The sequence below is a fragment of the Acomys russatus genome, chromosome 5 (genome assembly GCF_903995435.1).
Source record: "Acomys russatus chromosome 5, mAcoRus1.1, whole genome shotgun sequence".
Taxonomy (NCBI): domain Eukaryota; kingdom Metazoa; phylum Chordata; class Mammalia; order Rodentia; family Muridae; genus Acomys; species Acomys russatus.
The window spans coordinates 60,046,451-60,064,061 of record NC_067141.1 but is presented as its reverse complement, the minus strand read 5'-3'; the positions used below and the strand labels follow the sequence as shown (position 1 = coordinate 60,064,061).

The window sequence follows — 17,611 nt, the reverse complement described above, 5'->3', positions numbered from 1 at the left end:
CATCAAGATTATAACTGTTCCCAAAGTTGGAGTGTTGTACCAGTAATACTACAGACAATGGAAGAGAATGCTTGAAATTAAATTGATTTGAGGGGGGCGCAAATCTTTCATTTATTTATTTATTTATTCAAGATTTATTTATTTATTTATTATATATACAGTATTCTGCCTGCATGTACACCTGCAGGCCAGAAGAGGGCATCAGATCCCATTATAGATAGTTGTGAGCCATCTTGTGACTGCTTGGAATTGAACTCAGGGCCCCCAGAAGAGCAGTCAGTGTTCTTAACCTCTGAGCCATCTCTCCCACTCTGGTAGAATCTTTTTTGTTCAGTGATGTGTTAGTGTAACACCCAAGCATTTTGACCCTATGAATTTCTTGGTTTACTGGTGTCTTTTTTTTTTTTTTTTTTTTTTCCCTAGACAGGGTTTCTCTGTGTAGCCTTGACTGTCCTGCATTTGCTTTGTAGACCAGTCTGGCCTCAAACTCACAGAGATCCACCTGCCTCTGCCTCCTGAGTGCTGGGATTACAGGCGTGTGTCACCACGGCCTGCCTACTGGTATCTTTTGATCCTGTTGCTATGATAAAGTATTTTGACAAAAGCAGCCTAAGAGAGAAGATGTTCATTTAGCTCACATTCCATGTTACAGTCCATTGTTGGAGAAGCTAAGGAAGTGGAGACTTAAAATAGTTAGTCAGTTATATCCAAGGTCAAGAACAGAGAAGAGTTAATTGACTCACGTAAGCCAGTACTAGCTCTTTTTCTCCACCTTAGCACAGTTTACAATTCCCTACCTAAGGAATTGTTCACCCATAGTGGGTGGGTCTTCTTACCTTAATCGTCCTTCATTGAGACTCACTTCTTAGGTGATTATAGATTGAAAGTAACCATCACAGTTAATCACAATCTCTGAGAACACAGCTGAAGGGAGGGCTTTTATTATGGGTGGTGACTCCAGAGGCTTCCGTGGTCAGCTAGTTTTACTATTTCTAGACCTGTAGTGAGGTAGAGCTTCATGGTGAAAGGATGTACTAGAACAGAGATGCTTGCTTATGGCAGCCAGGGAGATAGCACCAAAGGACACGCCTCAGTCACCTGGTTCTTCAAGTAGGCCCTTTGTTCAGTTACATCACACGGTGTTTTGGTGGTTTGTTTGTTTGGTTAGTTGGGTTTTCATTGGTGGAGATCAAATCCAGGGCCTTGTGAATGCTAGGTCACTACTCTTACCACTAAACTGCATTCTTTGCTACCAGTATTGCTACAGGTTATTAATCCATTAGAGGATTGATGCATTGATTACCAGAGCTCTTGTGATCAAGGTCAGTGGGTCATAGGTCATTATTTAGCTCTACTTTCTAGGACCAACTGCACCTTCAACCCCAAGAGCCCTTTTTGGGGGGGCTGTTTCATATTTACACCATATCATTTGAGAATGGGTTGGGACAAGTTTACCAGTGTGTTTACCAGAGAAAGGATTGTAGATATGAAATCTTGTGTGAGCTGTACGGCTCAGGTTTAAGGTGGTAGAGGCTTCAAAGAACTATTGTCTTAGCTTAAAAATTGCAGAGTATCTGGGACCTAATCAGTTTTCTACTCTAAACAGTGCTCAGTTCAGCCTGCACCCGTAAAGCCTTGGCTCTCCTGGTTTTGTCTCTTAGAGAGTAAAATAGTTGGTAAGGGGTAATGGGTGTTTTGTGATGGTTTGTTATTTTGAGACCTGTTTTAGCTGAGGAGGGGAATCTTGAATATAGTCAGAAATATTCATAAGCTTTCGAAATCAGATTTCACAAACATTTAGGAAGATATTCTTCTATGACTACTTGAACCATAACTGAAAAAAAAATACTTGAGAACTGAAATTGTAAAATGGGAAATCCATGATATATAATCAAAAATTACCACATTGAAGAGATGGAGACCAAGTTAATGGCACTTTATGATGAGGACTATAAAACTGCTTCTCAGAAGTCATCAGAATAGAACAGAATGCCCAAGTGATAATATGTACCCAATAATGAAGAGCTGCGAGAATGCTACTAAAGATCTCTGTTACTGAGCTGACCATTGGTAAAGGACAGGGTAAACAAGTGCGTTTTAAAAGATGCTCTCACAGCCAGCCACAGAACATGGGATCAGTATTTTAAAAGATGCTCTCACAGCCAGCCACAGAACATGGGATCAGTATTTTAAAAGATGCTCTCACAGCCAGCCACAGAACATGGGATCAGTATCGGAACAGACGAGTGTAGTCCTTTCTTCCTCTTTTTCTTTTTCATCACATAACTTTCACATAGGAAGAGTGAAAGGGAGCACTCTTTGATGAGAAGGAGGTTAAGCCAGGTCATGTAATTACATGGGAGTGCCCAGCTCCTTCAGTCCAGAGTATCGGCTCGTGTGCATGTGTTCTTACAGAGTATAGCATATGGGCAGGAGAGAAGTTTGTGACACTGGACCCAACGTTCTTTTTCTAGGGGAAAAGAAAGAGAGTAGGTTCCTCTTTACAGAATGAGGTGGATTTATATTGATGAGGTAAAATATTTTAGAATTTGCTTTAATTTTTTTATAAGATGGAAGTAATGATCATTAAGAACTAGTATGAATTCATAAAAGCAAAAATGGCCAGAGCACCATCATTTCCCAGTTTGAGTAGGTTTTAGAAGACTGGAAGAACGCAACAGCATAAAATAAACAATGGCATCCTATTTGAACAAGATTAAAAAATATGCCTAGTGCACCAAACAAGGACCGTGCATGGAGAGGACCTAGGCCCTCTGTTCAGATGTAGCCAATAGGCAGCTCAGTCTCCATGTGGGACCCTAGTATGGGGAGCAGGGGCTGTCTGTGCCATGGACTCTCTTGCCTGCTCTTCAATCACTTCCCCCTGGAAGGCACCTTGCCAGGCCACAGAGGAAGAGGATGTAGGTAGTCCTGATGAGACTTGATAAGCTGGGGCCAGTTGGTAGGGGAGGAGGGCTCCCCCTTTCTGAGGACTAGGGGAGGGGGAGGAAGAAGGGAGAGTGGGACCCAGAGGAGACAAGGGAGGAGCCTACAATCAGGATGTAAAGTGAATAAATTTTTTTTAAATTAAATTTTAAAACAAAAGAAAAGAAATGTGGCTGGAATCATAGTAATAAAGCTCTGAGCAGTTGCAGAGAAGAGCATTGGACACTACAGTGCAGCACATGCTGCGCTTCAGTAGAATGTGAGAGTCTCAGACCGTCAATGCTGACGGGATCATCTAAGGAGATCTCATCTGACTCGTGTGAGCTATGAGGAGATTCATTCTGATGGGGGCAGCATATTTTTTAGTTCACATTGTTTTCATAATCATTATCCTATTCAGTTCAAAGGAACTAAATAATTTCTATTTAGGGGGGATAATTACCTGTTCATGGACTAGAATTCCCAAGATTTTTATGTAGTAATCGTGCTATTAGTGGTGAGGATGGGGTTTAGCTCATTGGGTTTGTTGTTTGTATTTTTTCCCCCCTTTTCTATCAAAACGAGTTCCTCAAAATGAGTTTATGGTACACAAACATGCATGTAGGAAAAACACCCATAGACATAAAATTTTAAAAAGAATTCCAGTTCTGTATCAATTCCAGCACTTGGAGCAGTCATTTGTCTTAAATTTAGCCCATCCAAGCAGGGTGGAATAGTCCTATATTTCATTTCTCTAGTTGACTTCAGTCACATTGAAGGCTTTGTTGGGGGAAGGTTTCTTATTTGCATATGTGTTTTCTTTAATGAATGTTAAAATTTTTTGTGCCTCTATTTTATTGTAAATCACCCCCCCACCCCCATTTTTTTTTGGTTTTGTTTTGTTGTATTTTTTTCCCCCCTGACAAAGTTTGTCTGTACAGCCCTGGCTGTCCTGAAACTCAAAATGTAAACCAGGCTGGCCTTGAACTCACAGAAATCCACCCACCTCTGCTTCCCAGGTGCTAAGATTAAAGTTATGCAACACCACACTCAGCTTTACTTTATATTTTTTACATTTGTGTATGTGTGTGTGTGTGTGTACACATGAATATGGTGGAAGCAGGAGCATGCTTATGCCAAAGTGCAAGTGACGTTCAGAGGGCAACTTCTGGGTAAAATTCTGTTCTTCTTCACCATGTAGGCCTCAGGTCAAGCACAGCCATCAGGTTGTTAGCAGGCACCTTACACTCAGTGAACCACCTGCCCTGATCATCTTAGTGGGTGTGCCTTACTGGATGAGAGGAGTGTCTTATACGGTGGAGATAGAAATCCTTTGTCTTAAAAGTAGTTTGCAGTGATCTTCTCCAATTTGAGGGCTTATCTTTTAATTTTCTCAAGAGTTTGTATTTAAGGGCACAATTGCTAATTTTGAATAACAGTATATTAATAGATGGTTTTTTCCTTTTCTAGTTTGACCTTACAACTGTCCTATTTAGGGAGTCTTTTGCCAAACTAAACAGTAACAAGCTTTCCTTGTATGTTGAAGTTCTGTAGTTTCATCTCTGAAATACTTAGGGATAACAAAGATATACAGAACCTGAACAGTGATATCTATAAATGGTGCTGAGAAAAATTATACCTCGATAAGTTAATACATTGCTTTTTTAATCCATAGGCTTAATATTGTTAAGATGTAAGTTCTTCTTCAAGTAAAGATACAGATAGCTTCAGTGCAGTCCTAGTCAAAAAGTCCCAGCAGACCTTTTTAGAACTCAGTAAGATGCAGAGATTATTAAGATGCCAGAAGCCAGAGCAACTTTGGAAAGAGAGTCATTCCAAAATGGGTAAAACTTACAGAGACCAAGAGAGAATACAACTTTCAGGAATTGGTTCTTGCCGTCTGCCTTGTGGTTCCTGGGAGTAGACCTCTTGGTGGCAGGTATCTTTACTTACTGAACCCTTAAAAAAATTCAATTAACTTTTTATTTAGAGACAGGTTCTCTAATATGTAACTACTTCTGGCATTGAACTCCCAGTCTCTTAACTCCACCTCCCAAGTGCTAGAATTAGATACATATGTTGCCTATAAAGATTTTATTTATTTTTCATTCCTCCCTCCCTCTTTCTTTTCTTTTCTCTGTCACTTTCTCATTATACTGGTACAATGTTGGGTAGACCTGGCAAGTGCAGACTGTTGCCAGGTTGGGAGGGCATCCAGCTTTGTTCCTTTAAGGAAGATGTTAGCCTCAGTTTGTCTTAGATGTCCTTCATCAGGTGGTAGAGCCCTGCTGTTCCTGGTTTGTTAGGCATTTCTGTTGGAGTTTGAGTTTTGCAGCAGCTTTCTCCTGCATTGTTGGAGATGGTGGTAACTAGTACTGGTCCTCTAGTCTTATGTTAGTCCTCCATTTCTTAGATAAAGCTCTTTTTCCTAGATTTGGTTTTGTGTCTACATTTATGAGAAATACTGGTCTATCGTTTTACTATAATGTCTTTTTCTAATAATGTTAGCTTTCTGCCGTACATTTTTCATTTCAAATCTGTTTCTTTTCTTTCTTTTTTTTCTTTTTTTTTTTTTTATAGAATTGAAGTAACTCAAAAAATACGATAGAGTGATATGAACTAGTGTGTTGAAACTCTCTGCATGATAAACAGGTTTCTTAGCTATTTGAGTTGGTAATACCCTGGGGTCCTGTAGCCGTGCCTTTTATTATCTATTTTAACTTGGGGATTTCTTATACCTCTACTTTCTTCCACCAACCCTCTAACACTAGGTAGGAGAGAAAGAAGGTTAGGAGGGACGGGGGCATAGACTTCTTTACTTCTTCCAGCTGGGTAGGGTCATCAGGTTCTTTGGGACAATACCAATCTCAGCCATCAGGATATTCAGCAGTGCAGCAGACCAGCAAACAGCAAACGCAGCAGCAGGGCCAAACAGCATCCTTCTTCCTCCGACCATCTCCTCAAAGCATCCTCTCAGAGCATTCTTTTCTCCTTTTCTTCTTGAAACATCTTTCTCTATCTCTCTCTGGGTTCTGGTATTTATACCCTCCAGAGTCCTAAAAAATTAAAGTTATCTGCAACTGGCAAAGACCACACATGTCTCTGAGCCCCATGAGGCAATTATCAGCTATGAACAAACTAAAAGCAGCCCCATATCCCACCCCTGGGATTAAAACAAAAACATATTTACATAACTGAGTTTTTAAAGAAACCAAAACTTTCATTATAGGGTCCATTGATTGGAATGCTTGATTTGAGACTTCTGATTTTTAATACAAAGTCCTAAAATACTGAGTTAGAAATGTGGTTATAGAAATCATCTGCTATAACCAGGGCCTGAAGAAATACTTGCACATAATGGCTGGCGGTGATTCATTTTTCAGATGATAACCACTGAAATCCTAGCAGCTAGAGATGGAGGTAGGAAGATAGAAGGTCAAATCCAGCCTGGGCTACGAATCTCCCTGCTGTCCCTTCTTGCAGACACACAGACACAGACACAAAGACAGACGCACGCACGCACGCACATACAGATTTCCAGAGTCAAGCTAACTATAAGCCCATCACTCAGGGAGGCAGAGGCAAGCAGATCTGCCTGGTTTGAGGTCAGCCTGGTCTACAGAGTGAGTCCAGGACAGCCAAGGCTACATAGAGACCCCTGTTTTGAAATGCCTCCCTACCCCCCACACCCCCAAAAACTCTAAGTAATTAAAGTCTACTTACTATGTATTACCTTTAACAATTTCTCCTTTGGCATTCCTGAAATAGTCTGTCTTGGGTTCCATTTATTCCTTGTGACCCATACACACCACAGATTTTCCAAACGTCAGTTTCTAAGAAAATATAGGTTAGTACCTACATATTCTTGGTTTCTGGCTGTAATTGACCAGATGGTAGATCTTTGTGTATCAAGTACTGAGAGGCAGCACTTCTTTTTAGCTTATTCTTATGTGGATGCAGGAGCTCTTCCTGTGGGAAGTAAGTCTTTCATTCTTCTGCTCATTTTCACTTTCCTAATGATGAGGACCGTGTGCAGGTTTGAATTTCAAGGTTTTCACCTGTGTAGTAGACAAATGTTTTTGAACTCTTAGCTGCTACGTTTCATTTTAAAAAAAGACCTTATGTGAAAACCTTGTAGAGGAGAAAGATACAACTATGATTCTACTTTAAGTAACTCTAAATTTTATAGGCGATAAATAAAGTTTGATGAATGCAAATCTCAAATCAAGGGTTATGAATTATAGGTCAGTAATATCCTCTGGAATCAACTTAATATTTAATGTCAGTATTTAATGCTGATATTGAAAAAAAAAAAAACCCGACTTAACCAGTGAGGTGATTCCATCTTTTTGTTAGTAGCTTACCTTGCATTTTCAGGATTCCCTAAGTGAGCTCATCTAGAATTTGAATAGAAAAGTTGGGAGTCGGTTTCAGTCTGATCAGTACAATCTCTAGCCAGCTGCCCATACTTTTAATCATGATAAAAGATCCAGCAATGAGAACAATTATGAATAGTACTAAACACTTGGATATTTGTTGATGAAGTGTTTATGGGGTATTTTATTGAGCTTTGTCATGGCATGGAAGGCTGAGTGTGCTTTGTGCACCTGTGGTTAACTGCATGTAGTACACAAGCATTGTATTAGTGCTTGTATACTTTTCAGTGGACAAATGTGTACATGCGTGGATAAGAAGAGAGGTAGAACCCAACACCAATGTAGCATTTCAAACTTCCTTACCTGTGACACTTGCCGGAAGTCCAAATACAGACACAAAAATAGAAAGAGAAACTTGATGTTTGCATGGAAATCTCTGTTAATATTTTCTATAGAATGTGTTTGAATCTTTATTATTAGACTTAGGGACATGCTAAAACACAAGCAAACAAACAAACAAAAAAAACCCAAACTTTTCATGAACTGAGGAGATAGCTGAGTGTGTAGAGTGTTGGCTGCTGGGCACAGAGCTCTGGTTCTGTCCCCACACAGCACCTAAGAGGACTTGACAGGTGAGCTAGAGATTCAAGCTCACTTTTGGCTATATAGCAAGTTTAAAGCTAGCCTGGGATACATGAGACTGCCTCAGAGAGTGGAGGGAGGAGGGAGAGGAGAAAGAAAAGGGGATAAAAGGGAAAGAGAGACAGAGAGAGAGAGAATCCTACTCTTTCAAAAAGAGTTCCAAATCAAATGCCTACAGAATTCCTGTACTTTAAGCACTTAGGTTCTGTCTATCGGTTATAAACATTCTCCTAGGCCATGGGATCTGACATAGCAGCATTTCCTTCAGTTTCTCTTACTTCTTATTTGAAATTTGTTATGGTAAAGGGAGAATACAGAGCTCTTTATTATAGTGTGGTAGGCAGTGGTTCTCAACCTAATGCTGTGACCCTTTAATACAGTTCCTCATGTTGTGGTGACCCTCAACCATGAAATTATTTTTGTTGCTACTTCACAGCTGTAATTTTGATACTGAGTGGTGATTCAGTTCCTAGGCGCACCAGAAATAAGTGTTTCCCAGTGGTCATGGCCACAGATTGAGAGCTGCTGTGTTAAGTCTTATTGTCTTACAGTGACTTAGAAGAGAATCAAAGGCAGACAGTCAGGATTTGCCACCCTCGTATACGTGCTGCACTTGATTCATGACACTATAATAAAGCATCCGAAGATGCTTGCCTACCTCTCACATTTCACATGTCTTCGTCATGTTAGTACGAGTTTGTACCATAGCAACCAAGACAAGTTCCTGAACCTCATCTTTTCAAGAGATTCTTCTGATGCCATCACTGTTGTTTCATCTTGTACTTCACCTCTCGGTTTCTACTCAACATTTCTATGTGTGAGGACTCCTACTGTAGAATCTAGAGATCTTAGAGACCCTTGTTCTAGAAGTCTGACTGTTTCAGAGTGAAGCTAGCTTAACCAGGTCCTCTCCAGAAGAGGGCATATTTGTGTTCTCTAAAAACACCACAAAAATAAATGGTTTTTTGTTTGTTTGTTTGTTTTGTTTTTTACAATTTTAGACTTTGAATGAACAGAGAAATATTTGTGTTATTTTGTTAGAGTAATCACACACGCGCTGCATGCATGCAGACATATGCACATTTTTGTTGTTAGCATTCTTAAGATACTGTAGAAGAGAAAAGAGCCCAAACCCAACAAATCTGAATTAGAATTTTGTTCTGGTATGTGCTGTCTCTGAGAGCAGTCAGTCTCATCTTTCGGTGTTCTTCACCTCACATTAGGGCCTAGCATTGGGAACTCCTTGTGAGTAGTAGAAGCTCAATAAAGTATAATCAAGTAACTTGGTTGTAATAATGAAACAGCTGACAAGGAAAGAAATCTGAAAGGTAGTCTGTCAAGTACGGTGTAAAAGATGGGGTTAGTGGGAGCTGAAGGCGGGGAAGATCGACTTGTGTTTTACTCAGTGTGAGCATCTTCCTTATCTCTAGTGGTACATTCCTTGTATCATTTTAGTTCTCATTAGAACTTAATGTTTTCTCTGTGATCAAAGTGAGTTTGAAATTTCAGGTGTCTTTTCCTTGTTTTTATTAGTGTTTTTTGGTCTCTGAGTAACCACACACTTTTTAATTTAATTTACAGGTGGCCGTTTGTTGCATCTGTTTTTTTGTTATTCTTCCTCTAAATCTTGTTGGTACAATACTTGGCCGAAATCTGTCAGGTCAGCCCAACTTCCCTTGTCGTGTCAATGCTGTGCCTCGTCCTATCCCGGAGAAAAAATGGTAAAGAGAGTGTTAAAGCTTATTTGTTTGTTTTCACAGTATATATGATTTTAAGACTGTTATGTACATATAACTTTAGAAGCAGCTCATGTTTATGCAAATTACTATAAGTTTAAGAATTTGTACATTTTAATTTTCTCATCAATCTTCATTGTAAAAAGTGTAATAAGCTATGCTCTTATTTTTACCTTCTGAATATTGTTGCCGTCCACATGTCAAAACGTTAGTAAATAGACTAGTGTGTAGAGGTGAATGGAAAGTAAAGTTTCAATACTTTTTTAAGCCTGCAAGTCAAATGTGGTCACTGCCTGTTATGTAAATAAAGTTTTATTGGAACACAGCCATACCCAGTCTTCACATACTACCTATGGCTTCTATTACTGTCTAGCATCAGAATTGATAGAGCAGTAGTCACAACAGAGGCCATATCACCAGCAAAATCTGAAACCTTCTGAACTACTGAAAAATCTGCCAACTACTAGTTCATAATTTCCTTCCAAATATCCTAAATATTGGCCCATTTATTCCCATATAAACCCACCAATTGAGAGATGAATTAAGATTGAGACCAGTGGTAATTAAATATTTGAGTACAAAACAATCCAAAGATGTACTAATTTGATAGTTTGTTGTTTCTATAAGCGGTAAACTTTGTAGGAATAGTAAACATTGCAGTTTGTAACACAGTAGGCACGAATCTGAGCTGTGTTTCAGATAGCAGTGGCCAGTGTTGCATGATATCAAAGAGTAAACAGGCCAGTAGTGTTCAGGACCACAGCTTCAGTGAAGTCCCACGGTGCAACATGCTTGAGCACTGACGGAAACCTTGGCTCCATATGTGTTTGATTTCGAATTAATTTTTGGTCATTGAGTATTCCCAAACATTTTACTCTGGCTTATTTTTTCATAGCCTGCATATTCAGCTATATGACCCACAGTGTGAGAGCCTTGATTTAGGGGATGGTGACCTATTCTAATTTTAGGAACTGCTGTGTATTTTCTTTGCTAGATTGGTGCCTATAAGGAACTATGGATTGAAGAGTTGTGGGTCCATTTTTTCCTTTAAATCAATATTAGATTACTAGGGCTCATTAGAGTCCTCATGTTCAGCTTGTTGCTGGGGAGAGACAGGTAAGAGGAAAAGTCTGGTCAGAAACCATAAGAGGTCTGTGGGGAAAAGAGCTAGTGAGGAAGAGATGCAGACAACACACACCCTCGCCTTCCAGAAATAAGTCACTTTTAGGTATTGGAAGGCTGTTGCTTCATTCCTTCTTGTTCTTTAATCATATCTGAGTACTGGTTCTAGGTTTGTTTTTTTTTTTTTTTATGGGATAGTTACCTGGCATAAATCAATTTTAACTGCAGGACCTTGGCTTTCTGTTCAAATAAGGAAGGAAGATTATAATAAATGACTTAAAAATTTTTTTTTTCTCCCTCTGTCTTCTCATTTTGTTTTGTTTTGTTCTTAAGTGTGCACGCCCCATAGATAATAGTTTGGTATTTTTGCTTGTCCAGATCCTGTTCTGGGGTTGGCACTACCTAGATAAATAGCATCAGATTAGTGCCATCTGATATAAGTCAGTAGACAGTGAACATGCAGTGTAGTAAGTTCTGTCATGGAGAGTGCTCAGGAGTTAGTAGGAGGAAGGGGAAAGAGTAGTGTCTTCTGAGGTGGAGAGGAAGGCTGTAAGAGCCGACTGTGCTTGCTGGAAGGAGAGCATGAAGTTAAAGCATTCCGGGTAGAGAAACCAGTTATTTCACTCAGGGAATGTTGGCTAGGAGAAGAGATGATGTTTGAATTTTATTTCTTAGTCTCTCTTTGCCTTAATTGTAAATCAGAATTGATAATACCTTGATTATTTAATTTGTTGGAAAAGAATTAGACCCACGAAGAAAGTGGATAAAGAACTGGCAAAGCTGGTCTCAGGACTTTGTTTTCTTTTTTTTCCCCCTTTGGACTTCTTTAAGTAAATGCTTATAGAGTTCTCAGAAGTTACTAAAAACTGGGAAATTAGGAATAAATACTTACTGTGTTTCTTGTTCTGCCAGTAGAAACAATTTGTGTTCCTCAAATACTTCACTCAGGCTTTAGTACTGGATAGAACTGATGACTGATTTGAAGTCTCAAGCTTTTTATGCCTCTTTATCCATGACATGATTTTTAAAATATTAAACATCACATATTATTGGGATATATACATATTATGAAATCTTGCTAGAAGTATACTTTTAATTTTAATGTTTTCCAGGTTCATGGAGCCTGCAGTTATTGTGTGCCTAGGAGGAATTTTACCTTTTGGCTCAATCTTTATTGAAATGTAAGTTTTGGCAATGTTTTCATATTTTGAAGGATTTAAGAATTAGAGCATGCTAGATTAGTATGGAATCATCGGACAAGGTGGTCTCTCTGAAGTTAGTTTTGCACTGCTATAATGAAATACTGAGGTTTCTAGCTTTTTAAAATGTGCCTGTGTGCATGCATGCGTGTTTGGTTTTGTCTATTAGATTTGTGTGCATGAATGCTTGCCTACGTTCATTATGTGTGCACCATAAGCATGCCTGGTGCCCCTGGAGGCCAGAAGAGGGTGTCAGATCCCCTGCAACTAGAGTCACAGAGGGTATGAGCCACCTTGTAGGTGCTGGAATCAAATTCCTTTGTAAAAGTAGCCCCTGCTTTAAGTGCTGAGCAATCTCTGCAGTCCCCAATGTTTTAGTTTGCTTATTTAATTTAATGAATTCCTTTACTCTGAACCAGTTCCTCTGCTTCTGTTGTTTTCTCTCCCTGAGTTTACATTGACTCCTCACCCTTTGTCCAGTTTTCACTGCTTTCCCGATTTCTCAACCAGTCAAAGCAGAGGCGCCACTCTTGTCATTTGCCTGGCTAGGTCTAGTGCACATCAGAGGAGCCAGGGTTGTCTTGTTACTGGGTTTTCCCACAGAAAGTGATCTAGAGAGCAGTGGTGTTTCCCTTATAGGGCTGATCCTCACTGCTTACTTGCTTAAAAATAAATACATAAGTAAATACAATGGTTTTTAAATTTTATTTTTTGAGATTATAATATAATCACATCAGTTCCCCCTTCCCTTCTCTCCTCCAAACCTTCCCCTGTCACCCCTTACTCTATAGCAAGGGATCTGTAAACAGTTGTTGAAAAGATGTGTGATTGAATAATGAATTACAAAACGGGAGTTACTTTTAAAAAAAGAACTAAATAACCCTGTTCTGAATTAAGGATGATTTAAGTAATGGATATAAGAGTTTTGGGATTCTTCTTCTTCTTCTTCTTCTTCTTCTTCTTCTTCTTCTTCTTCTTCTTCTTCTTCTTCTTCTTCTTCCTCTTCTTCTTCTTCATCATCATCATCATAAAAAATATTACTACCCTCACTGTTCTCTGAAGACAGTGTCAATCTTTGCTAGACTTTTCTTTTCTAATTCTATATATTCTTAGTTTATCACATCACTTTTCTATTAATAGAATGTTTTATAAAATGTGAAATATGTTACTTGAGTAGTGTTGCATCTTAAAAAGTGGAAGAATGAAGAAATTGACTTTTATTTTACAATTGTAGATTGGAGCTGTTCTCATTGTCTCTACATTGTAACTTCTTTAAGCTTCTACTGTAGTCACTTTCTCGGAGATTTCCCTCATTCCCTGCCAAAGACAGGGTTTCTTTGGCTGTCTTAGAACTCACTCTATAGACCAGGCTGGCCTTGAACTCAGAGATCTGCCTGTCTCTTCCTCCAGAGTAATAAAATGCCTTTTTAAAGAGTTTGCTCTTTAAAAAAAAAAAAAAATTCACAAAAATATTTCTAGAATTTAATAAACGAGTTCAGAGGAACTATCGGAAATTACTAAAAAGGATGATTATAAGTTTTAAATGAAATAAAAATGAGACAGAAGACCTGGCAAGAGCAGAGTAAGCTTCAAGGATGTCCATTGCTTCTTCTCAGGTATTTCATCTTCACGTCTTTCTGGGCATATAAGATCTACTATGTCTATGGCTTCATGATGCTGGTGCTGGTCATCCTGTGCATTGTGACTGTCTGTGTGACTATCGTGTGCACATACTTTCTGCTAAATGCAGAGGATTATAGGTGGTAAGTGCTTATGGGTGGAGCTTGTATCCCCTCCCCCCCTTTTTTTTTTTGTATTTTGAGATAGAGTCTTTTTATTCTATGGCTTTGGCTATTCTAGAACTTGCCATATAGACCAGGCTGTCCTCAGATTCAAAGATATCCACCTGCTTCTGCCTCCCGGTGCTGGGATTAAAGGTGTGTGTCACCATACCCAGCCAGGATCCTATTATCTTGATACTCTGATTCAAAAAATAAAATGAATGAATAAAAAAGATAGCAGAGATATTTTTTTCTCTAGTTGTAAATATAATGAAAAATTTATAGGCAAATGGCATCATATCAGTCAAAACTTTTTTGTCCTGTTTGAAACATTTCTGCAGAGTGCTCTATGTTGACATTGTGAGGAGACATCTCTCTGTTTTGAACATCAGTCTGAAAGAGGGGGTGTGAGAGGGTATCTAAAGTCACTTAGAGGATCTGACCAGACTCAGGAGTTCCTAGTTCCTAGTTCTCTGTTAATATTTAAGCATCAGGTTACAAGTATTTGTTTTTAAGCATACAGAATTTTAAAAGATATTTTTTAAAAAAATTCTTTGCCTTATAATGTTGAGTGCCATTCATTTCAAAATGTTTTATAATTTTGGTTTTTATTCCAGGCAATGGACAAGTTTTCTCTCTGCTGCATCAACTGCAATCTATGTTTACATGTATTCCTTTTACTACTATTTTTTCAAAACAAAGTAAGTAGAGTTTTTTCTCTCATGTCTTACCTAGGAAACTCCACTTGTCCTTGAAAAAAGTGTAAGGCCTTAGACTGAAGGTAAAATGTACGTGCTGAATATTACTTTATTGTCTTGCAGGATGTATGGCTTATTTCAAACATCATTTTACTTTGGCTATATGGCAGTATTTAGCACAGCCTTGGGGATAATGTGTGGTAAGTTTTTATTTAAATTCTGGGAACATCATGAGGAAAATTTTATTATCTCAGAATCAGGAAAACACTATAATTAGTAATTAAGAAAATCTGGGCTGGCAAAGTGATTCAGCAGGTAAAAGTATTTTCTGCTCAGGCTTGAGTTTGATCCTTGGAGCTCACGTAAAGCTGGAACTAGAGAACTGACTCAAAGAGTTGTCCTCTGACCTCCGCTCATATGCTGCGGCCCACATGGCTCACCCCCAGCAATAATTAAAGAAAAACTAGGGGATTCTGTTCTTTTGATTTATCAGAAATATTAAAATGAATTCAGAAGTTAGCCTTTGGTCTTTTTGACTCTTCCTTAAAATCTGATCTATCTCCTGGTTAATTTCTAGCCGTTCTAATGATGCTACATAGCACAGAATTGCTATAGTCATTTTCTGTTGGGAATTGTCTTGTATTTATACTGTGTTTCTCTGTTGCTCAGGCTATTCTTAAACTTCTAGACTCAAATGATTCTCCTGCCTCAGCGTCCTGAGTAGCTAGGATTACAAGTGTGTGTGGCACCACGTGCAGTTGAGAATTGGCTTTTAAAAGCGTGTAATTATTGGAAAGGTTGTAATATCAGCAGGTGTAAAGTGTTGCCTGAATGATTTCTGTTTAGACGTTTCTCAGACTGTGGCTAACAATACCAGCCAGTATCTAGAGGCAATGCAGGTTTCTGGCAGTGAGGGCAGCCTACCTATTTAGTTTTCCACAGTGGGTTTAGCTGATGGTATCTCTGAGGTGTTTTGCCATGTCCCCACCCCCACTTCATACTTCTTATAAAATAGTAGTTGAAGCTGTAATAGCCTCTTATACTCAGTGCTTATCCAAGAAGACTTCAATAGGTGGTTGTAGATTTTTATTGGGAGGCATGAGGTGTGTGTGAAGTTAGAAGCTATGCATAGTTATTGCCTACCTTAAGTAACTCATTGGTGGTTACAGTATTGTAACTCTTACTCCTTTTCTGTTGGATAGCAGAGATTCCTTATCTGTTTTGTTACCTTGAGATTTACCAGTTTGGAGAAAGCACATTGGTTCATGGTTGGGGGTGTAGCTCAGAGTGCTTGTCTAACATGTAAAAAACCCTTGGGTTCAATCCCTAGTACTATTAGAAAAGTGACTAGTTTGATTGTGTGTGTGTGTGTGTGTGTGTGTGTGTGTGTGTACTATTAATTAATTCATGTAATTTAAAATTGTTAAGGAATAAATGCAGTGAAGAATGGCCATTGACCACCTATCCTAAAAGGTCTCAAGTTCAAAAAACAAAACAAAAGACACCATTGTTTGGCTATAAAGACTGCTTGGTTTGTTTATTCATTCATCTGTCATTCATTCACTTATTCAACAAGTAATCATTGAATAACTTTCATATGCTATGTGCTCTTAGACACAAAGGTAACTATTTCATTAACAACATGCCCTGCTCTCTGAAATTTTGAGCCCCATTTGAAGTTTATTTTTGAAACCAGCAGTTTAAAACTCCTGATCTACTCACCTATCCATTCCATTCATTTCCTGAAAAACGTACTTCTTTCTACCAACTACACAGCTTTTATAACTTAAATATAAAAAGGAGACACTAGAAAGTATCTTTCTTGAGCGTTTTAACAACACTGTGTCATGCTTCTCTTAGTTCCCAAAGCTTCCCTGATTACTTCTTATGGCTCTATATGGTTTTGAAAACATTGATATTGCCATGAATGGTCACTTACGTTTCTAATACCAGCACCCAGGAGGCTGAAGCAGAAGGTTCCAGAATTCAAAGACAGTCTGGGCTGCATAGCAAGACTGTGTTTCAAAGTGGGGGGGGAAAAAAGTATTATTCCTTTAATGAGCTGGGTTTGTCATTATCAAGTCACTCTTTTGTGAGCTATATTTTAATTCCACAATTACTGACCATACTAGTAATAATTGTGACTTGAGTCTAAATACTAGGTTAGGTGTGTTAGCATCTATAACAGATGCTTTGTAAACTAAATGATAATATTTAATGAATTCAGAGAGACATTACTCTGAAATGCTAACATAAAGACATCACTGTGAGAAAGGAATAGAACTCTCTAGAACAGAGAACATGGTCCATAAATAGCTGGCTCTGGTCCCATTGTATTTGTATCAAAATATGTTGTTTTATTTTTGCAGGAGCAATCGGTTACATGGGAACAAGTGCCTTTGTTCGAAAAATCTATACTAATGTGAAAATTGACTAGACAAGTGAGACAGCCTGGAACTTCGGATCAGTTTCTCTTTCATGAGGGTGGAACTTGCACAGAAAAGAAGAATAAGCGCAAGAAGAGATTTGGGCTTAACACTGGGTACTTCGTGGGTCTCTCATGGATGGCTTAATGTAACATCTATTTCCATTGATCCTAGGTTCTTACTGACTGCTTTCTCCAACTGTTCACAGCAAATGCTTGGATTTTATGCAGTAGGCATTCCTACAGTACATGGCTAATCTTCCCCAAACTAGCTCATTAAAAATGAAATAGACCAGCTCTCTTCAGTGAAGAGGACAAATAGTTTATTTAAAGCATTTGTTCCAATAAAATAACTAGAGGGAAACTTGGATGCTAAAATTCCATGAGTAGAAATCTTCCTGGCACTTGGCGTTTCTATGTTATTGAAAGATGATGCTCCAGAAAGATGACTTTTCTCTTATTTTTACTGCCATTGTGGGACACTTTTATATATTGAACCTGGCTTCTTTTTGACCTGTTTTGGTCGTCCCTCCATTCGACTACATCTTTTTTTTTAAAACAAAATTGAAAACCATTGAATTCTGCATGGAATATATCTGCTGTCATCTTAGTCTTAGTTGGATCAACTTCATTTTATTTATCTTAAAATTAACCAGTTATCGCAATTCCATCCAAAGAAGATACAGTATGAAATTAGAGGCATACTC

General features: G+C 38.5%; 1 protein-coding gene across 1 annotated transcript in view; it reads left to right on the top strand.

Moving 5' to 3' along the window:
• Tm9sf3 (transmembrane 9 superfamily member 3) overlaps positions 1–17,383 on the top strand; it is a 47,223-nt gene extending 29,840 nt beyond the window's left edge. Inside the window, exons 10-15 of the mRNA XM_051146540.1 lie at positions 9,525–9,664; positions 11,914–11,982; positions 13,617–13,763; positions 14,399–14,482; positions 14,603–14,679; positions 16,849–17,383. Of these exons, the coding sequence (XP_051002497.1) occupies positions 9,525–9,664; positions 11,914–11,982; positions 13,617–13,763; positions 14,399–14,482; positions 14,603–14,679; positions 16,849–16,916 (585 nt within the window). The 3' untranslated portion in view covers positions 16,917–17,383. The remainder of the gene's footprint in view (positions 1–9,524; positions 9,665–11,913; positions 11,983–13,616; positions 13,764–14,398; positions 14,483–14,602; positions 14,680–16,848) is intronic.
• Positions 17,384–17,611: the final 228 nt, after the last annotated feature.